The sequence below is a fragment of the Abramis brama genome (assembly GCF_963993115.1).
Source record: "Abramis brama genome assembly, chromosome: 6".
Lineage (NCBI taxonomy): Eukaryota > Metazoa > Chordata > Actinopteri > Cypriniformes > Leuciscidae > Abramis > Abramis brama.
In genome coordinates this window covers 40,896,880-40,920,190 of record NC_139968.1, presented here as the reverse complement: position 1 = coordinate 40,920,190, position 23,311 = coordinate 40,896,880, and the positions used below count along the sequence as shown (strand labels likewise).

The 23,311-nt window shown below is 38.5% G+C and overlaps 1 protein-coding gene and 1 long non-coding RNA gene across 5 annotated transcripts in view; one reads left to right on the top strand and one right to left on the bottom strand.

The window, feature by feature from the left end:
- Nucleotides 1–23,311, bottom strand: part of LOC311084241 — a 529,672-nt gene that overhangs the window by 7,525 nt on the left and 498,836 nt on the right. The gene's annotated exons all lie outside the window — the stretch shown is intronic.
- The window catches only part of LOC311084197 (uncharacterized protein), an 86,906-nt gene continuing 73,931 nt past the window's right edge, over nt 10,337–23,311 (top strand). The window contains exons 1-6 of the mRNA XM_084116105.1: nt 10,337–10,365; nt 10,595–10,888; nt 15,475–15,777; nt 16,006–16,308; nt 16,555–16,854; nt 17,052–17,145. Coding sequence (XP_083972231.1) covers nt 10,651–10,888; nt 15,475–15,777; nt 16,006–16,308; nt 16,555–16,854; nt 17,052–17,145 — 1,238 coding nt within the window. The 5' untranslated portion in view covers nt 10,337–10,365; nt 10,595–10,650. The remainder of the gene's footprint in view (nt 10,366–10,594; nt 10,889–15,474; nt 15,778–16,005; nt 16,309–16,554; nt 16,855–17,051; nt 17,146–23,311) is intronic.

The following is a 23,311-nucleotide window of genomic DNA, read 5'->3' as shown; positions in this document are numbered from 1 at the left end:
CTGCCACCGTCACAGCCTTATAACCTATATTGGAATACTTTGCGCTACTGTATCAATATAATTGCGTGCGCAAAATATCGTGACACTGAACAGAATCGATTTTTCCCCCACCACTACTGTAGGTGGATTCAGAATCAGATGTAGTGCTTTTATTAACGCCAAAGTACATGCAGCATCAAGTTTGAGGGTTAGGGGAAATTCTGCCAACACCGGTCTGAAAAAATTATATATTTTTCCCTGCTTGTGTTTGCAGGTTCATTCTGAGAGTCAACCCTGATGGCACCAAACACCAAAGGCACAGATCAGATGGAAATCTGGAAAGGTCCAAAGAAAAGCATCAGCCTGAACCCCTCAGTGTTTCTCATCAGAGAGCTTGTCAACTTTGACTGGCAAAATTACTGAAATGTAACAACACAACACTGACTTTGACTGTATTTTATTGTTTTAAGGCCTGTTTTGCTTTTCAGTGTGTGTACGTTTTTGCCATGCTACAGATATAAATGGTCACCAGGAGATTAATTCTATAGACTTTGGAGATGTTGCCTTTTTTTTTCTTCAGCTAGTGGCTAAAGGTCAAGATTTGTAATTTGTACTTCTAAAACAAAATGTTCAACGATTAAAAAGAATATTATAAGGACAAATGTTTGTGAGTTATTGTGATTTTTTTGGGGGGTGGGGTAATCATAAATTAAAAAAAGAAAATTTAAATGATGAAAATAAAAAAAAATAAAAAAAAATCAATACTAATACTGTAAATGAAAATACAGTAATAATACTTTAAAACATTTTACAGTAACTTACTGGCATCCAGCTGCCAGTAAGTTACTGTAAAATTTACAGCAACCTCTTTACAGTGTGGGACGACCAAGGACATGGGTTTTAGTATGTTCTGCAAAAGGCAGCAATAGCTCATGCAAAGATGTAAGCTTTTGCCACTCACTTGAGGGCAAGCTGTCCTATCCCATGCTGTTTGCAATTTGAGAGACTGAGTCTTTCACTTTGAGAAGTCGTGCAACCATGTTGAATGTGCTTGACCAGCGTGTGGGGCAGTCATTTACAACAGTAAGATCACACATGTCCAATATCGTCGGTGTTGCAATGGATGACTTACGAAACAGCTTTTACCACTGACCTTGCTTTATCAAGGATTCTTTTGACACATGCCCTCTTCTGCACCATGTTTACCACCAGTTGTAAGGTATGCACCACACATGGTGTTCTAAGTCAACATGATGATACCCAACAAGAGAAATACAAAATAAGCATAAACTATATATTTAACCCTCAAATTTAAAACTTAATGATGGAAATCCTTTTACATGAAAAGAGCACTAGAGCACAGTATCAATATTTCATCATCTCATATTCATTGACTATCATGTAAAAGAATAACAAATAAAACACACTCACCGCAGGTTGTCATCTGTTTCCGCAGGTCGTAATTTTCCACCACGAGGGAGTCTTCTTCAGAGTCAGAGCTGGTCTCGTCTGCTTTGGTCTGTTTAAATGCCGCCACCATATTACTTCCATTGTCTGTTATAATTGTAAGGACCTTTTCCTTTGGTATTCCCCACTCCTGCAAACATTTGTCCACACATGCCTTGATTGACTGTGCAGTGTGTGGGTGGGCTACTTGTTCAAGGTTTAATAATATGTGTTCAGGTTTATTTTGTTCAACAAAAAAGTAGCATGAACTTATTGCAAGGAATGAAGCTGACAGTCCTTTTTGTGTCCACAAGTCAGTGCCTAAAAATCAGAATCAGAATCAGAATCAGAATCAGAATGAGCTTTATTCGCCAAGTGTGCACAAACACACAAGGAATTTTTTGTGGTTTTTACAGGAGCTCTTGGTACATACATACATATATGACATTAGAACAGGCATTTAAATGAGAACATAAATAAATAGAATAAACAATAATAATAGTTATAGTATACATCTGAAACAGTTATGTGCAGATTTGTGCATTGTGTGTACAGCTCTATAAATAAAATTTGTATATGTATTTACACAAAAAAACCTCTTGCTTCTCTCTCAAGTACTGAATGAATTATACAGCAGGTGTTAATTGCTGTTTTAGCTGTTTAAGCTGGAGATAGCATGGGGGAAAAAACTGTTTTTGTGCCTAGATGTTCTAGTGCGCAGAGATCTGTAACGTCTGCCTGACGGCAGAAGTGCAAACAGGTTTTGGCCGGGGTGGGAGGGGTCTGTGATGATGTTCCCTGCCCGTTTCTTCACTCTGGCATTGTACAAGTCCTGAAGGTTGGGGAGGTGTACACCAATGATCCTTTCAGCTGTCCTAACAGTCCGTTGTAGTCTTCTTATATCTGATTTGCTGGCTGACCCAAACCAGACAGTTATAGAAGTGCACAGAACCGACTCAATAACAGCTGAGTAAAACTGAGTCATCTGCGCTTGTGGTAGGTTGAACTTTTTCAGTTGACGAAGGAAGTACAACCTCTGTTGGGCCTTTTTGACAATGGAGTCAATGTGATTGTCCCACTTCAGGTCCTGAGAGATGGTAGTGCCCAGGAACCTGAATGACTCCACTGCTGTCACAGTGCTGTCCATGATGGTGAGAGGGGGGAGTGCAGGGGGGTTTCTCCTAAAGTCCACTATCATCTCCACAGTTTTGAGCGTGTTCAGCTCCAGGTTGTTATGACTGCACCAGACAGCCAGCTGTTCAACCTCTTGTCTGTAAGCAGACTCGTCACCGTCCTGGATGAGGCCAATGACTGTGGTGTCGTCTGCAAACTTCAGGAGCTTGACGGAGGAGTCTTTGGAGGTACAGTCATTTGTGTAGAGGGAGAAAAGCAGTGGGGAGAGAACGCACCCTTGGGGGGCACCAGTGCTGATGGTAAGGGTCCGAGATGTGACTTTTCCCAGCCTCACTAGCTGCTGCCGGCCTGTCAGGAAGCTGATGATCCACTGACAGATGGAGGAGGGCACAGAGAGCTGGGTTAGTTTATTCAGGAGGGTATCCGGGACGATGGTGTTGAAAGCGGAGCTGAAGTCCACAAACAGGATCCTTGCATAAGTCCCTGGTTTGTCCAGATGTTGGAGGATGTAGTGCAGTCCCATGTTGACTGCATCATCCACAGACCTGTTTGCTCGATAAGCAAACTGCAGGGGGTCCAGCAAGGGTCCAGTGAGGTCCTTCAGGTAGGCCAGCACCAGTCTCTCAAATGACTTCATGACCACAGATGTCAAAGCAACAGGTCTGTAATCGTTAAGTCCAGAGATTTTAGGTTTCTTGGGTACCGGGATGATGGTGGAGTGTTTGAAGCAGGAGGGGACTTCACACAGCTCCAGTGATCTGTTGAAAATCAGTGTGAAGATGGATGACAGCTGGACAGCGCAGGCTTTGAGACAGGCTGGTGAGACACCGTCTGGGCCTTTGGCTTTCCTTATCTTCTGTTTCCTGAAGACTCTGCATACATCCTCCTCACTGATCTGAGGTGCAGGCTGAGAAGCAGTATGGGGGAGGGAGGGGGGTGTTGATGGTTGTGTGTAGAGACGGTCTTAGATATTCTCCTGACAGCAGAATATTCTAATAAAAAGATAATAATATAATAATAAAAAGATATTCTCCTGACAGCAGACAGTCTCTTTTTGAATTTTTGTCTTTCATCTTCATAATCTTTGTCAATCAGATTGCTTATTTTACTTTTTTTGGAACAGTCAGCCTCCTATCTACGGTCTTCATCATTAAGATAAAGTCCTCATCTTCAGTTGTCGTGACGGGTAATCCTGTGCACCCGATCCATTTTGCTATGGCCTCCTCCTTAGTCTGCTGTTCTTTAGAGTCACTTTTGTACTTTGATGCATTAAAAAGAGCTGTTGAAATTCTCTGTTGGGATGTACTAGTTTTATTTGAACTCCGTGGACCATCCTTCTCATTTGAGGTCTTTTGTATCTGTTAAATAAAAAGATAGGGAGAAAAAAAATCAGGTTTAATCTTTTTCAGTCCCACTCCCCTCTTTTATGCTCACATGCACAAGTAGTCTCTGTACATTTCTACTCCTTTCTCTCCTCTTGTGGTGAAAACATGATCAAACATATTAAAACATTATTTAACATATACATTGTATTTGTTTATTTCCTTTAAACTTCAACCTAGACAAATAAAATTATGCCTAAAAACACTGAGAACAACTTTTGCATTTAGAAATAACATTTACTGTAATTTTACACATGAATCAGAGATTGTTAAATGTGGGGCTGTCTTCAATGATCTTTGTATTGCACCGCATTACTGTTCTCGCTAAACAAAATTGATGCTTATTTTGATGACTGATTCGCTTATTTTGTTCATGAACAAGGAAGCTGATTCACTTTTTTTTTGTTCATAGATGAACAAAATGTTCCAGTTCATTCATGAATGAGAGCTCTCTCTCGTTCAGAATCAAATCACAGCGAAGGGTGTAGTCGTTCAGTACTTTCAACCAATCATATGCTCTGTTACAGCTCACACTCGAACGCTATTGGGCCCTGCGTCTCATTCAGCTCCCTAACTTCCTAGATCGTGAATCAGTATATCGTGACATGAATGTGGCCGGCTCCCTGATCAGTGCCCTGACTACTGAACTAGGGAGCTGATTGAGACGCACGCAGGGAGATTAGTGAATGACAAATCGTTCACATAAAAGGTTTATTAAAAAGGCAGATTTGTTCACTAACGTAACATCACTATCTAACATTAAATAAAAATGAATCTTTTTTTCAAACGTGCACTCTCTCACAATCGTAGCATGTCAATCACTTTTAATGTACGATCTAACGGAGTCACTTCTCTGGATAGCACCAGCCAGCGAGAGGCTATGCTGTTTCAGTTAAGCAAAAGCACACCGACTCAGGTAACGTTAAGCTGATAAAATAGCATTGGCAAAAAAGTTGTGATTACCTTTGCGTGAATTTCAGGATGATTCCCTTGCAGATGTCGCTTTAGATTTTTTTTTTTTTTTTTGTGATCAAATTTTTTTTTTTTTTTTATTATTTTTTTATTTTAGAAGGAACAGTACATACAGGTATATACAAGCCACACAAATAGAGTATAAATATATATATATATATATATATATATATATATATATATATATATATATATACACATACATACCTATACATAAGCATATATAATGAAGCATATGATTAACGTAATATAAAAAAAAGAAAAAAAAAAGAAGAAAAATTAAAATTAAAATAAAACCCCAGGTATAACCCCCCCACCCCCTGGATCCAGATCTCCAAATCTCAGTTACAACTTAAATCTGAAGCCTATGAAGAGTGGTTAGCAGTGAATGCCAAGCCTCTATTGCTGACTCTTTTGCACCGTGGACTCTAGCTGTCGACAACTCCAAGTAAACAATATCCATATATGTTAAAACCCAAGCTCGAAAAGAGAGTGAATGTGGAGGTTTCCAACGTGTGGCAATTAGTTTTTTTGCAGCCGTAAGTCCAGCCAGCAATGCTCTTCTCTTATCCAATGTCAAACCCAACCTTGAAAGATCATTCAAAATGAGTGTAGCCGGTGTACAGGGCAATCTAATCTTACACAACCTAGAGAGGTTAAAGGCAATCATCTTCCAAAAGTCGGCCACTGGGGTACATTCCCAGAACATGTAAAAATTAACTGCCAATCACTTTGGAAGAACATAAAGTACACGTAGGATCGTCGATAACCTTCATCATATGAAGCTTCCTAGGAGTTAAATAAACCCTATGTACATAATTATAATGTATTTGCTGATGATCGGGGTTCCTGGATGCTAAACCCATATTGATCCACACTTTATCCCAATCAAATGTGGGTGCCAAATCTGGAACATCTCTCCTCCACACCGTGTCCAACGCCAGAGGTCTATAAGCATACCGCAGCACGAACCAGTAGAGTCTCGACACAAAACCCCTTGTAATCCCAACAGAGTGAAACAAATTTCGAAGTGGGTGTGAAGAGGGGCCTGTAAAGGGGCACCATTACTTTTTAAAGCCGATCTCAACTGCAAATAAAAGAAAAAGGAGGTACGTGGTATACCATGCTTAATACAAATGTTCTGAAAAGTGAGTAACCCCCCCCCCCCCCCCCCCTCCCCATAAATATCACCAAGTGTACAAACTTTTTTTTTTTTCAATCAGGAAATCGAATAGGACAACCATCAATCATCAACCTCTCATTGTTAAATATAGGTAAGTCTGGGTCCCAAACAGAAGAGCAACCAGCCAATTTCTCCACCCTTCTCCATACCAATAACAAGTATGAAATCATAGGACCAAATCTCAAACGGCACTGATGGGGTGAGATTTTAGCATACAGAATGTTAGTAAAAGAGTATGGAGTTATCATCCGTTCCTCCAAAGTTCGCCAATACACTTGAGCATCAGATTGAAACCAGTATAGGAGAGGTCTAAGTGTGAAGGCCCACTCATAGAACTTAAAATTTGGGAGAGACAGGCCACCGGCCTGCCTTTCTCGCTGCATAGTGGTGAGCTTAATGCGAGGTCGTTTGCCATGCCACAGAAATGTAGTTATTGCTGACTGTAATTTGCTCCAATAATTAGGGGGCGGGGGAGCATCGAGCTGACGAAATTGACTCTGGGCAGAATATTCATTTTAATTATGGCTACCCTGCCACGAAGTGAATTTGGCAGGTTTGACCACCTGTCCAGATCCGCCACAACTTTAAGTGTTTTACAAAAATTGTTTTTAATAATTGTCTGTATGGAGGAAGAGATATCTATCCTCAGATAAAGGGAAGTTTTTAGTGACTGGAATAGATGCAGGGATGGGAACATTACACATTGCCTGATTTAAAGGTAGCAGAGCTGATTTCTGACAGTTTATTTTGAAACCAGAAAGCTTGCCATAAATATCAAAGGTAGACAAAACATGTGGGATACATTGCACTGGGTTGTTTATATACAATAAAACATTGTCAGCATACAGTGAAACATGATGATGTGTTCCACTAATGGAAATTGGAGAGATTGTTGGTGAGCCGCGGATAGCTTGCGCCAGTGGTTCAAGAGAAAGGGCGAATAACAGAGGGCTAAGAGGGCAGACTTGTCTTGATCCTCTCGAGACAGCAAAGGGAGAAATAAAAGCGGACCAATCAGGGGCCAAAAGGTAGATCAAATTCGGGTGGATCCCGTCTGGCCCTGGTGATCTACCTTTACGCATGTCCCTAGCAGCTGCCTTGCACTCCTGCAATGTGATAGGGCGATCTAGCTTTATGGAGTCATCAGTACTAAGATGGGATAGTTTAATGTCATTCAGGAAATTATCGCAGACATGTTTATCAAAATTACTTTCCGAATTATATAACTTCTGATAAAAGGAGGCAAAAGAAGCATTTACTTTCATTGGGTCACATTGTATAGTGCTGTCTTTGTCTTTAATGCAAAAAATATCAGCAAAGTGCTCATCCGTCCGGATGCTAGTAAACGACTGGGTTTTGCTAGTAAACGACGGTTTTGAGGAGTTAAAATAGTAAGTTTGTCTTGTTTTGTGCATAAGGAATTCTGAACGGCGCCTCAGAAGAGAGTTAATCTCTTTTTTTAATCAGTTCCTTCTGTAGGGCTGTGTAATCGTTAAAATTATGTTGCAGGGAAGCATCAAGGGTGGCATATTTTAATTCTAAAGCTTCCAAATTGTCTGCACGTGCTTTATTTCGTGTTGAAGCATATAACGTGGTGTTACTCCTTATAAAGCCTTTTACCGCCTCCCAAAGTATCCTTGGATCAAGAACAGAGCCGACATTAAATTCCAAAAATTCACTTAAATTTGTTTCAAACTGAGTTTTGAATGTTTCATCACACAGTAAGAAAGCGTTAAAACGCCACCTGGGGGCTTTAGTGGAAGATGGGCGAACAGTGACCGAACAATATATGGGTTTGTGATCAGACCAGGTAACCGGAATGTAATGCGCATTTTGAATATTTTGAAATAAATCTTTTGAGGCAAAGATAAAATCTAGCCTCGAGAAGGATTTATGTCTCTCTGAGTAAAATGAAAAGTCTTTTAAAGAAGGGTTTAACAAACGGCAAATGTCGACCATGCCTGTATCGGATGCCCAGTGGCGCAACGCCTCAGATGCAAGATGTTGGTCCCTAGTCTCGCTGCCACCTGATCTGTCCATGCCGCTGTCCCACACCGCATTGAAATCCGCCCCAAGAACTAAATGAAACCCTGTGAGATCAAGCAAAGATTTACTTAATAGTTGAAAAAAGGGGGCATAAGCAGAAATAAGTGCAATGTTTTTCCCATTCATGCAAATCTTTGCAATGGCTATCCGACCTGCATCATCCGCCCAAGAGTCACATCAAATTTTTGTTTGCGTTTACACAAAACCATTACCCCTTTACATTTTTTAGCTGCAGATGAAGTTGCAATAGGGTGATAAAACTTATTGGCTAATCGACCCACATCTTTGCACAATAAATCTGACTCCTGAATCATAGCAAAATCTATATTTTTCTTCCGGAGAAATCCTAGTACAGCGGTCCTTTTGTGTGTAACATTAAGACCAAATCTTACATGCAAATCTTAAGTCTTATTTGGTTTCAACTGAATAAATCAGATTTGCAGGCTTCTGTTCTTATTAACTTGCACTGTTTGACTATTTTAGCAACATGGCAAAAATGATGAAAGTCATTCTCTAAATGTATAGCGTAAGCAGCTCGTTTTCTGAGTAAAAGCGAAACCTGCTGTGGTCTGATTTACCTACATCTAATGTGGTTTGACCTGTTGGTGGACAAACAGCTTCAACATCAGTGTCTGTTATGAAATGAATGAGGTCAGTGAGTCTGTCAGTTTGTGGGTGAAGTGTTTCTTCTTTAACTCTCCTGCTTAAATTAACCAAATAATCTGACTTTCACTCCATACAAAATATTGTTACAGTTAAATAAAACGAATTTTGAAGATTGATATATGATCATCAACACCATTAGATACAAACATCTAATCTAATGTTTCACTCTTTCATGACTTCCTGTTTTGCAGGAAATGGTTTCGAGAATAAACTGTGACGAAGGTTCAGACTTTATAGGGAGGATCACAAACACACACAGCATCAGTTCAGTCGTGTTTCAGATCAATCTGAGTGTTTCAGACATTAAGAGTTACTTTTCAGTGAACCGATGAAGAAAATGTTTCTCAAATTAATTTTGCTCGGTTTGTGGCATCTGGATGGTGAGTTTTAAATGTGTTTTTATGATTTCAGTTGTTTCTGTTCTGGTACCATGTTATAAATTACTGGTTAAATTAGTCAGAGGATCAACATTCACTGTTATTCTCATATAAATAATTGAACTGATTTTACTGTCAGATCAAGTTTGAATTCAGCTCTAAACTCAGTTATTATGGATTAATTAAATAAAAGAATATACAGTACATATGAAGCTCAGATAATCAACAGCATTTTTTTGTGTGACGTTAAACATTACAGTAAAAGTGTATTTTTTAGGTATTGTTCCATATATGAACCTTTTTCAAATGATTAAAAGTATTTTAGTGAATCTTCATCAAACCAACATCAAGTGATTTAAAAGCTTTAATCTGTGAAAAACTCTGTTCTTCAGGAGTGATTGGTGAGTCAGTGATTGTGGGAGATTCAGTCACTCTAAACTCTGATCTTACTGAAATGAAGGATGATGATGTGATTCAGTGGAGGTTTGGAAACACTTCAATAGCTGAAATCAATAAACGGACTGACAGAATCACTGTATATGATGATGTTCTTCATGGGAGATTCAGAGACAGACTGAAGCTGGACAATCAAACTGGATCTCTGACCATCACAAACACCACAACTGAACATACTGGAGTTTATGAACTACAGATCAACATTGAGATCAAGAGATTCGTTCTAATTGTCTTTGGTGAGTTACATATTAGTTTAACTTTTTTTGTTGTTTTTAATCAGCACAAAGATACCATTAATAATTCAAACTCCCTTTTGCTTTTGGTGTTTAATGATGATATTCATTTAATGTGTGTGTGTGTGTGTGTGTGTGTGTGTGTGTGTGTGTGTGTGTGTGTGTGTGTGTGTGTGTGTTTGGTGACTCAGTCCCGGAGTCAGTGATTAAGGGAGATTCAGTCTCTCTAAACTCTGATCTTACTGAAATGAAGGATGATGATGTGATTCAGTGGAGGTTTGGAAATGAAAACACTTTAATAGCAGAAATCAATAAACGGGCCGACAGAATCACTGTATATGATGATGTTCTTGATGGGAGATTCAGAGACAGACTGAAGCTGGACAAACAAACTGGATCTCTGACCATCACAAACATCAGAGCTGAACATAAAGGAGTTTATTGACTACAGATCAACAGTGTTTTCAAGTTTTTTATTCTCATTGTCTGGGGTGAGTTAAATACTTTTGTACCCCTGTTTTATGTTTTAATAAGGACAAATATACAATTAATAATTCAAACCTCATTTTTCTTTTGGTGTTTAGTGATGATATTCATTTCAAATTTAAATTTCAAACTATTTACTTTTATAAATCATTAAATTATCGTCTTAATCTGTGACAAACCCTGTTTCTGTTTGTGTTGTGTGTTGTGTGGTGTGTGGTGTGTGTGGTGATTCAGGACTGGAGTCAGTGATTAAGGGAGATTCAGTCTCTCTAAACTCTAATCTTACTGAAATGAAGGATTATGATGTGATTCAGTGGTGGTTTGAAAACACTTTAATAGCTGAAATCAATAAACGGGCCGACAGAATCACTGTATATGATGATGTTCTTGATGGGAGATTCAGAGACAGACTGAAGCTGGACAATCAAACTGGATCTCTGACCATCACAAACACCACAACTGAACATACTGGAGGTTATGAACTACAGATCAACAGTGAGATCAAGGGTATCATTCTTGTTGTCATTGGTGAGTTCAAAAACATTTACACCTGGTTTGTTAATGAAAAAAGGTACATGAATTCATACACCATTTTTTATATATTGTTTATTTTTAATGTGTTGCCAGTAAAAAAAAAAAAAAAAAAAAAAAAAAAATTGACACCGAACCACGGTTTAGATTTGCTTTATTTTTCTCTATTAATTCAATCAATTATTTACATTTTCTTTGTGAAGAATGCTTTCTTCAATGCTTTGAACTGAATGGTTCAACAAATAACAGTTGATAATTTAGTATTACTCAACTCAATAACACTACTCAAATTTCCCATATGGGGTCACTATAAGTATTAGTGCAAATAAAAAGTGTTTAAATTCAAAATGAATATAGTTCACAAAAAATGTCTTCACAGAAAATTCAGTAAAGCCTTATAAAGTGTCAATTTCTCAGAATTTACAATCATTACGAATGTTAGGGCACACTTCCGGGATACGTCGTATGAATTCATACAAATTGGGCAATTCGTAAAATATGTACGATTTTGCAAATATCGTACTAATTTGTACGAGTGAGGTCGTATGAATTCGTACCAATAAGCCACCTCGTAGAATTTGTACGTTTTCCCGTGAGATCGGGTTGGTCATTCACATTTGTTATACACATACACATTAACGACTTACCAAACTCTTTTATAGAGACTTATATTGCCGTCGCGTGCATCGATCAAACATCTTCGATCATCTGGATCTCTAACCACAAACTACACATTATACAAACTCAGGATGAAACGAATACAGCCTATTACACCAGATTAAATGATGATCATCACAGTTACTCACATAGAACATCGATTTAATCAAGAATGATACTCCACTCTACACATCTCCATACCTGTCAACATTTGGGTACCAAAATACGGGAGACCTGGGGGGGTTTCAGTTCAACCACATGCAGTTTCATGTCATCTATACATTACACACCCCATCGCCAAATCATAGAAAAATTCAGTTAAGACAGTTGTATTCACCTTAACAATACACAACAAATCAATATAGCCTACAGAAAAACAGATTTCTAAAATAAGGTATAGGCCACAAATCTGTGAGTAGGCTACAGTTTTCAAAACTGAACAGGTGATGTGTAATATTCAGTTACTGTAAGAAACTGTTTCAGCGGGTGGAGTTTACTGGTACTGAATATTACACATCACCTGTGTAGCCTATAGCCTACTCCATTAACTGGAACAGATTTTCACTGGAATTGAATATTAAATCCAAATATTGTTATGTAATCAATCAGCATATTGTTGTGTAACTTCACCTATTGGAACAGTATTTCACAATTTTTCACAGCAACTGAATATTACAAACAACTATTGCGAAAGAACAATTTACAAAACAACGATTGCGAAAGCGTGCACGGATTATGAATTTGTTCACTGTTACCGTACCTTACGTAGGTTTTTTTTTTTTCTGTATAGGTCTATTTTTTTTAAGAAATTTTGCATTCTATTTTGGCTTTCTCATGTGTCCCTATTTTTGGTGTGTCCCTTTTGAGCCACGGGGCAAAATGGGTATGGATTGAAAAACCAAAGCAACGTACGGTTTACAAATCTGTGCACAGTTGAGACTTTTTCTCTGGTAGCCTACTTTTGGCGTAGGATATTTATTTCCGTCAAGGTCAGGCTGCGATGTCAAGTGTATTCCCAGGAATGAGTGATGCGCTTTCCGCTTTTAAAGTTTTATAAAATAAGTAGCCTATATGGCTTGAATGGTTTAAAAGCATTAGCAAGAATAAAAGCACATCATATAGCCTAATGTAACGCCATGCAGCCAAAGGATGACAGAAAAAAACGGATGCTGCGTTAATTGCGTTAAATATTTACTTAACACGGAGTCTTTTCCCATTTCTACCAGTAACGCTTTTTCAACTTCCCGCGTCTACTACCTGCGCAGATATCGACGGCACAACTGGGTTGTAGGTTGTCAGGTTGAGCTCACAAACGGGTTAAAATTTGTATGATGTGTTGATTGCGCGAGTAGGATGGGTTTCATACAAGATCTGGCAACTGGACAACCTTGGAATAATATATTGATGTGATTATTCATTTAACGACGTTTGGGCCATACAAATAACGGGAGTTTCACGGGAGAAATAACAAACCGGGAGGGGGTGGGAGATTGGTGTGAAATACGGGAGACTCCTGGGGAAAACTCTCATGCACTGCTTTTGCGCAGAGCCCGTCTATGGAGAGCCTGCCCACTCCCTATTAAGTCCTATTGTACCGAGTTTTGGTTGTAGTTCCACCAGAGCTCCACTGGGGGCGATCACCCATGAGTGCAGAATGAATGGGAGTCTATGGGGCTAGACGGCTAAATTTGTCCCTTTCACCCGATTGCCGTTGAGAAATCTCAGATTTGAGTGTAGGTATTGCAAGTTCAACATGGGTTATAGGTTGAAAGTTGAATGAACGAGTACTTATTTCCTTTCGATTTCTTACAGGTCGAGTTGTTGTTGCCCATAACACGCTAGCATTCTGCTAATGAACGCTGATTGGTCAGTGAAGGACTGATTACACCCAGAGATACCGCTTTATGGCATCGTGGCATCCGAAGCGGGACCAGAAACAAACAAAACAAAAACTCATCTAGCACGTGTATTTACCATAGACTGTAAAAAATATGGACAAAGCGTCTGTGACGTCACCCATAGACTTTCTGAAGAACGGGTTTGAAGCCGTTTATGGGGGGTATTGGCGGCCCCATCTTGGAAAATCTTGGGAAATCCTAACCCCGCCCACCTTCTGACGCAGCGCGCGTCACTCAGCTCGCTCTGCTACTTCGGTTATCTCTGTGTATATTTTAGGCAACGAAATATGTTATAAAACACCATACTAACTCTTTTCGTTTTCATTTAAAGAAATCTTAAACATTATAGCCACACAAATTTGGTTCAGGCAACACGTATTGATTATATTCACTGCACATAACGTTTGCCTATTTATAAAAAAAAAAATATATAAAACATAAACCTGCCTCTTTCCGTTTTAAATATAATATAAAATATTAAACATTTTAATATGGTCCAGGCAATATGTGCATTTGTACTAAACAACAGATTTTGCAGTAAACAACATTACAGATCATCTTCGTTGTATTAAAATTTAAAATGTAAAAAACTCAACCCAGTCTCTTTTTGTTAAATTTCAGTTTTATCAATATTAGCTATTATAAAAGTATAAGTAAAAGGTACAAGAAGCTATACAAATAAAGCAAACAATTCAGTCAAACATACAAAGTCAGCGCTCTAGTCTAACCATACAACGGTAAAGTTAAATAGCTTATAAAGTTATGAAACTTCCCCTCAGCCAAAATGATTGGCCAGAGAACAAATTATAGATTCACGAGACCAAAAATCGCCCGTTAGATATAGACAAGATGAATTATATCTCATGTTTAACCACTTCAGAGACGCCAGAGTCAGCGGCAAACGTCAGAACGACTAGCCGAGGAAAGGCTGTTCCAGGCGGGGTACATGAGCGCCGAGCGCCCGGTCATTGCTGGATCTCACAACTGGATACAATTTTCATAAATTTTTATAAATAAACCACAGATTTGAGCTTTAAACAACTACATTCTCGCCTGAAAAACTCTTAAAACTTCATTTCATGATACAGAAACAGTAGTATTATATGTCAACTGTATTAAAAAATGGCGCTTCTTATGTTGTCATTCTCCGTGGCGCTGCCTTGTCAGCTGTCAATCAAGCTGTCAATCAAAGTTAACAACACCCTTATTTTTCATACATTTTATATCTAAATACGATCTAAACTAACGAGTTAGAAAAAAATCCACCCCCCTCACAGCTGTCAGGTACTCGGAACCTGTCGAAAAATACAATAAAAGTCCATGGGACCAACCTGTAAAAACATGAATTTATGCTGTGAAAACTGACATTTTAACATGGGGTCTATGGATATTTGCTCTGTTTTGGGACCTCGCCCTAGCGGATTTTCGATGTATTGCAGTTTTTCGCACTTCCGGGTAGACTTCATTTTTCAGATCAGAATGTTGCCGCTTGGTATTTACCTGTGTCTGCTGTGTTGTTGATGCCTCGAGAGAAAAGAAAGTGCAGAGCGCGAAAGCACCAAAGTGACTGAAGGATTGCCGTGAAGCAGTATCTGGTCGTACGATGTGTATGACGTCATTGACATTTTAAAGGACTTTTTAAAGCAAATAAGTGACTCTAAAAAATCTAACACCCAGCAACGTGTAATTTCTTTGCATCTCCTTTCGAATACAACATTCAAATTACTAGACAAAAAAATATATCCTGAGAAAAGTGGATTTTGATGTGTATAGCGCCATAGACCTCCATTCATTCTGCACTCGTCCTGTGAGCGCCCTCATATGGAGCCAGAGTGGAACTGCAACCAGTTCAGGCCTCACTTTTCTTAATAAAGGGGAGGTACTCTCTTTCTTATAAGTTCAAATGCCACCTGGCTACAAATGTAAATTTTAAACCATTCAATTTAGTAAACCATTATAAAGTTATTTAACGGTAGGCTATTAATCTTTGCAAACCCTGTTTTTGTTTGTTCTCTGTGTGTTTGACAGATGAAGTGAAGTTAGTGTCAGTGAAGGAGGGAGATTCAGTCTCTCTAAACTCTGATCTTACTGAAATGAAGGATGATGATGTGATTCTGTGGAGGTTTGGAAAAACTTTAATAGCTGAAATCAATAAACGGGTCGACAGAATCACTGTATATGATGATGTTCTTGATGGGAGATTCAGAGACAGACTGAAGCTGGACGATCAAACTGGATCTCTGACCATCACAAACACCAGAACTGATCATACTGGATATTATTTTCTAAAGATCAACAATGTGAGAAAGATTTTATTTCTCATTGTCTTTGGTGAGTTAAATATTTGTTTCACTTGTTTTTTTTTTTATAATTTTTTTTTATAAATCGTTAACTAATCGTCTTAATCTGTGATGAACCCTGTTTCTGTTTGTTCTCTCTCTCTCTTGTTCTCTCTCTCTCTCTTGTTCTCTCTCTCTCTCTTGTTCTCTCTCTCTCTCTCTCTCTCTCTCTCTCTCTCTCTCTGTGTGTGTGTGTGTGTGTGTGCGTGTGGTGATTCAGTCCTGAAGTCAGTGAAGGAGGGAGATTCAGTCTCTCTAAACTCTGGTCTTACTGAAATGAAGGATGATGATGTGATTCAGTGGAGGTTTGGAGATGAAAACACTGTAATAGCTGAAATCAATAAACGGGCCGACAGAATCACTGTATATGATGATGTTCTTGATGGGAGATTCAGAGACAGACTGAAGCTGGACAATCAAACTGGATCTCTGACCATCACAAACACCACAACTGAACATGAAGGAGATTATGAACTACAGATCAACAGTGAGATCAGTCAGAGATTTAGGCTCATTATCTTTGGTGAGTTAAATATTTGTTTCACTTGTTTTTTTGTTTTTTTTTGTTTTTTTTTAATCAGCACAAATATACCATTAATAATTCAAACTCCATTTTGCTTTTGGTGTTTAATGATGAAATTCATTTCAAATTTAAATTTCAAACTATTTACTTTTATAAACCATCAAGTGACCGTATTAATCTGTGACGAACCGTGTGTGTGTGTGTGTGTGTGTGTGTGTGTGTGTGTGTGTGTGTGTGGTGATTCAGTCCTGGAGGAAGTGATGGAGGGAGATTCAGTCTCTCTAAACTCTGATCTTACTGAAATTAATTATTATGATGCGATTCTGTGGAGGTTTGGAGATGAAAACACTTTAATAGCTGAAATCGATAAATGGTTCGACAGAATCACTGTATATGATGATGTTCTTGATGGGAGATCCAGAGACAGACTGAAGCTGGACAATCAAACTGGATCTCTGACCATCACAAACACCACAATGAAACATGAAGGATATTATTATCTACAGATCAACCGTGTGATCAAGAGATTTAGGCTCGCTGTCATTGGTGAGTTCAAAAACATTTACACCTTTTTTTTTATGAAAATTTTTAATTAATTCATACACGATTTTGTTTTTGTTATTTTATATTGTTTATTTAATGTAAATTTTAAACTATTCAATTTAGTAAACCATTATAAAGTGATTTAACAGTATTAATCTTTGCAAAACCCTGTTTCTGTTTGTTCTCTGTGTGTTTGACAGATGAAGTGAAGTTAGTGTCAGTGAAGGAGGGAGATTCAGTCTCTCTAAACTCTGATCTTACTGAAATGAAGGATGATGATGTGATTCAGTGGAGGTTTGGAGATGGAAACACTGTAATAGCAGAAATCAATAAACGGGCCGACAGAATCACTGTATATGATGTTCTTGATGGGAGATTCAGAGACAGACTGAAGCTGGACAATCAAACTGGATCTCTGACCATCACAAACATCAGAGCTGAACATGATGGACGTTATATTCTCCTGAAGTTTTCAGGAAGATTGTCATCAAAATCATTCAAAGTTTCTGTCTATGGTGAGTAAAGATAATTTTTCTTCTCCTTTAAATATTCTTATATCTAATATTTACATGTTGAATTGTTTGAATCATTTTACAGTTTGAGATGACAGACCGTATAAAAACTCACTTAATTGGAACCAAATATAAGATTATTGATTAGATTTGATTAGATTCATATTTCTGTGTATTTAGAAATAATAGTTGATGTCAGCGCTGATTAGGGCTTCACTAATTCGGCGCTGTCGGAAACAATTGACTACTCGAGCGCCCATTAACCATAAATTTATTCAAAATTGCGAATGTCACCAACAGACACCACAAAAATATCGTAATTTGCCAACTCTTTGCCGTTTACAAATCGCGTCTAAAAACGCTCTCCTTCTTTCCACATGTGCTTGCGCTCCCATGGCGTCTGTCGTTGCTATGCAACCATGAACTGCGCTCTCCATGATGACGAGGAAGTATCAGCAAAGGATTAATGATTTCTAGCCCTTTCATTAGCTTTACTGGGCTAACTTTACTAGATATATTTATGGAGATGAGAAATAAAAACCCGCCCTGTACAGCTATGATCAGCTGTTCGGCCGAGCTTTCGATGTTGTTACGGAAATGCAAGCTTATCGGTTGGTTTTTGTCTCATGACCTGCGGTGCGCTTGTGGCATTCTGAAAAGTTGAGAAGATGTTTTCATTTCGCCGTGGTATAGGCGCGCCTGGAAAAACAAGGATATGAACTGGGCTAATAAACATTTATTGACAAGAACTATTTCATGTCTTTTCATTTACAGTCGCATGAAACACGAGTAGTCGAGTAACTCGAGTATTGTTTTGATAAGAAATCGACTTGCAGAAATCAGTAGTCGTGCAACCCCTAGCGCTGATATTAGTGTTTATTGACTGATCTGATCTCAGTTTGATGTGTTTATTCCTCAGACTCTGAGAAGAACTGTTGTGGTCCTACTGAAGCTGTGATCCGATTGGTCCTCTCTGCTCTGGTGGGCGTGGCTACTGTCATTATTGTTGTTTAAGAGCTGAATTAGATCAAGCACATATTCACACATCAGGTACATGATTGATGTCATTTCTCATTTTCTCATTCAAACTGATTTTGCATATATTAATGTATGTCAGATATATTTATGCCTTGATATTTTCATCTTTTTTCAGGAAGTATTGAAATCTAAAGCAGAACGCTGAACTTTAAAGGTTATTCAAGTGTGTTTTCTATTTTAGTGTTTTTGTCATAACTAGATGTACCGCATGGCGGTACAAAATATGACCGCCGCTCAGGCCTGCACTGGCTTTCCACAAAAATAAATGACGTGGAGCAATATGCTGTATTGCGTGTTTATGTATATACCTAAAAAAAGTAGTAGTATGTGCATGTCTGTCTGTGTGTGTGTGTATGTGTGTGTATGTGTGTTTGTGTGTGCGCATGTGTGTTTGTGTGTGTGTGTCTGTGCATGTGGATTTGTATGTGTGTGTATGGGTGTGTGTCTGTGCGTGTGGATGTCAGTGTGTGTGCATGCTTGCGTTTGTTTGTATTCCTGCATGTGTGTGTGTGACAGTATCATCCTAAACCAGCAACCCTTCGCTCAACAGCACCATCTACAGGCCGATGAGTGTACAGTCACTAAATGTGCACATAAATTAATTTATTTTATACCCCCCCATGGATGAAATTCTACGAAACTTAGCAGAGGATACCCCCAGAGGATGTCAAGTTAATCATACACATGAAATACGGTGCAGTTCTGAACATCTCAATTGAAGATAGGGGCGATTAAAGCAGAATAATATTGCATTTTCATTTTTTATGGGAGGGGCGCAAATCACAAATGAGTGATTATGGGCTAGGTTGATGTGGGCCCTTAAGACCAACATACCATAAAAATGTCTTCATCCTCGGTGCCACGGTTCAGGTAGTTATTTAGGAAAAACTGCATTTTTTGGGTTTGGGGGGGGCCCAGCGCGGGGGGGGGGGAGTGGCCCCCGGGGACCAAACGAAATTTTCCCGTAAAAGTCTAGTGGGGCTACATGCCCACCAAATTTCATGTTCCCCAGTGTTTCGGTGTCCCTGGTATCGTTGACGAAAAATTCAGTAGATTGACAAAAAAAAACAAAAAAAAAAACTTTGACAATCCCTATATGACCGCTTTCGCTAGCTATGCTAGCGGCGGTCATAATTAATACTGAATATTTGAGCTTGATTATTTTGGGATTTAAAAAAAAAAATCTTCTTTGTTAGTGTTTATTGTTTATATTTCTCTCAGATGTGAATGAAAGTGAATGAAAAAAAAAGTTAATGAAGAGACATAGATCTCAATTTACTACTGCTGTGTATTTGCTGTATGTTTTTGTTTGCCTTTATCAATAAAGATTCTCACTCTGAGGTTCAAAGAGTCTCTCCATTTGTTTTATTACATTTATTATGTTGGGTGCATTTTTATTGGTTTTTACATTTATTATGTCGAGCTCCTCCTGGAGGAATAAAGACTTTATATATAGTTTAAAAATTGCAGAAGTGGGGAACATAAAGGTTTACATTATTAAAATATTTAAAACATTATTTGTAAATGTTTACATTATTAGCTCATTGATTTCTTTTTTGTTCTTCTATCCACAATAAAAAAACAACAACTTCCCCTGGCTTCTCCTTTAACCCAAGAAAATACAGATTTTGGGTACATTATAATATACTTTGAGATCACAGTGAAATACATAAACACAACATATCGATGCAAATCTAAAATATGTTGGTCTGAAGTAGCTTCATTACTCATAGGTGTGGTTTGGGCGTAACGTGAAGTGAATCAATCAGAGCGACATCTCACATTCCCTTTAAGAGCAGGCACACTTGTTCCATGGCGGATTATATATAATTATATTATAATGTATTATAATGGCAGACTTGCCAGGCGCACGTCAGGAGCGGTTCACAGCCGAGGAGACTGACGTTCTCATCAGCGCCGTAAAACACAGAAGTGACATTGTATGAGTGACAAATTAGCTTCGGTTAAACAGGCGTATAATAATTTGGGTAAATGTGTAAGCTAGACTTATGCCTATTTTTTCACATCTTCATGGACACCACAATGATTTCACCCTCTTGTCCGTGGCAGTACTGATGGTGGGCAACTCCGGGACGATCTCCGGGATGACAGCGGGCTGCACGGGGACGACAGCGGGCTGCACTGGGACGGCCTCCGGGTCTTTGGGGAGGCTGGAGGTCTTCCTCCTCCTCCGCCGTCTTACCAACCGGGTCCCCTCAAAAAAAATTTGTCCTCTCTCCCGCTCGGTGGCTGGGGAAGAGACATTGAAAAACATACCGCTGGATCTTGTGTTGACAGAGTCCTTCTGTCACGATCCACACTCAAGGAGACGAGGGAATATCTAATAATGCAGTATTTATTAGGGAAAATCCATACTCACAACTAGTCCAGGCAAGGGTCAAAATCCAAATAAGGCAATCCAAAACAATAAACAATAAACAGACCTTAGAAGTGGTGTGATGAATAACAAGGACTCTGTAACAAACACTAAACAGGCAGGGTATTTATACACACACAAGCTAACAATCATGATGGCGAACAGCTGGGTGCAATGAACAGTGATGAGTGCAGACAAGGATTGTGGGGAATGCAGTTCCTAATGTGAATGACACCGTGGGGGAAGAGGACCTCTAGTGGACACCAGGGAACATAACCAACACTGTGACAGCTAGTTGCTGTATGGGGGAAGCCATTTTATTTTCTCTGCAGCATAACTTTGTATAAAAGTTACAGACATCAGAGAGGATTGAGAGAAATACATTTGTGTGTTTTACTTTCTTTGAATATGTAAGCACACAATTTGAAATGTGTAAACTGTCATAAATGTGATAAAATGTGTACTGATGTATTAAATGGAGAGATAAGGATGGGGAAAAGAAGCCTCATGAATCACTGACCCAGCCAACATGTACAGTATATGTGGGCCCCACATGATTTATGCTTGGGCTACGTGGGTACCAATTGGGCATGGTCCCAAAATGGGCATCTTATCTGGGGCCCACTTGGGTCAGCTAAGTAGGTCCCACATGGGCAAAAACAGGTGGGCTCCTAATGTGGGTCCTAGTTGGGTCACTAATGGGAAATGAGTGCATGGGCTCAAAATGGGCAACACAAATGGTGCCCATTTGGGTTTATCAAATGGGTCAGACATGGGCAAACACATTCTGTCCCATATAGGCTGCCTACATGGGCCCAAGGTAGTACCCACATAGGTAATCTCTATATGGGTTATGATCTGGAAAAACACATGGGGCCCACTTTGATAAACCATATAGGTCAGACATGGGCAAACACAATCTGTCCCATATAGGCTGCCTACATGGGCCCAAGGCAGTTCCCACGGTAATCTCTAAATGGGTTATGAATGGGGAAATACATATGGGGGCCTACTTTGATAAACTATATGGGTCAGACATGGGCAAACACAATCAGTGCCATAGGCTGCCTACATGGGCCCAAGCTAGATAAAAGGTAATGCCCTGGCAGTGGCAAATAGCTTTGGTTTAATATTTGATTTGATTACATTAATGTTTAAGTTGAGATTTACAAGAAATATTTTATTGCTACTGTGTAAAGGGAATACTGCTGGTAAAAAAGAATATTAGGCTATTTGTTTAAAGTGTTTGCAAACCACATGCTATTGCACTTTTGTGTATATAGCAGTACATTTAGATGAAAAGTGCGCAATACACTACTTTAGAATTCATTATTCAATTTTGTGCTTAACAATGCGATTAATCGCAAGAAAATCATGCGATTAATCGCAAATAAAAAAAATCAATCGTTGCCCTGCACTAATATATATATATATATTATCAGGCCCGACGGTGTCCGGTCTTTTTTAATATATATTGGGTTCTGGCTTGTTTCTGTGGGCTCTGAGTTCTTGAGCCACAGTTGCAACCAGTTATTTGGTGCTGGGTTTTACATGGCGTCCAGACTTTTCTTTTCAGTCGTAGTTGGCACATGACTGACCCTCAAAGTTGAAATATGGTTGAAATAATGTCAGTTTTTGTTTTAACGTTGACACAATGTAACTTTTAATATAATGTTTAATGCTAAATGCTTTAATGCTATGTTTTTTTTTTTTGTTTGTTTTTTTTTTTTTTACAAAATCTTTTTTATATTGTTTATTTGTAATGTGTTGCCAGGAAAAAATTTGTTAATTAAAATAAAAAAAATCAACTGACACTGAACCACGGTTTAGATTTGCTTTTTTTTTTCTCTATTAATTCAATCAATTATTTACATTTTCTTTGTCAAGATCTTCAATGCTTTGAACTGAATGGTTCAACAAATAACAGGTGATAATTTAGTATTACTCAAAATTCACTCCATACGCCACCGCTGATATTAGTGTTTATTGACTGATCTGATCTCAGTTTGATGTGTTTATTCCTCAGACTCTGTCCACTGTTGTGGTCCTACTGAAGCTGTGATCCGATTGGTCCTCTCTGCTCTGGTGGGCGTGGCTACTGTCATTATTGTGGTTTATGAGATCAGATCCAGAAGAGCTGAATGAGATCAAGCACATATTCACACATCAGGTACATAAATGATGATCTCATTTCTTACAAACTGATTTTACAGTTATAAATGTATGTCAGATATATTAATGATTTTATATGTTAATCTTTTTCAGGAAGTATTGAAATCTAAAGCAGAACGCTGAACTTTAAAGGTTCTTCAAGTGTGTTATTTTTAAATAATAAATACTGATTATTACTTGAGCTTCTGCTCTCTTTCAGAGTCAGATTTTACAAAATCCAATATATATGGCTTTGTTCATATTTTTTTGCAGAAACATAAAACAAAAGAATAGAGAGACACACAGATCTCACTTTACTTCTGTATGTATTTGCTTTTACTTTATCAGTAAAGTTTCTCACTCTGAGGTCCACGAGTCTCTC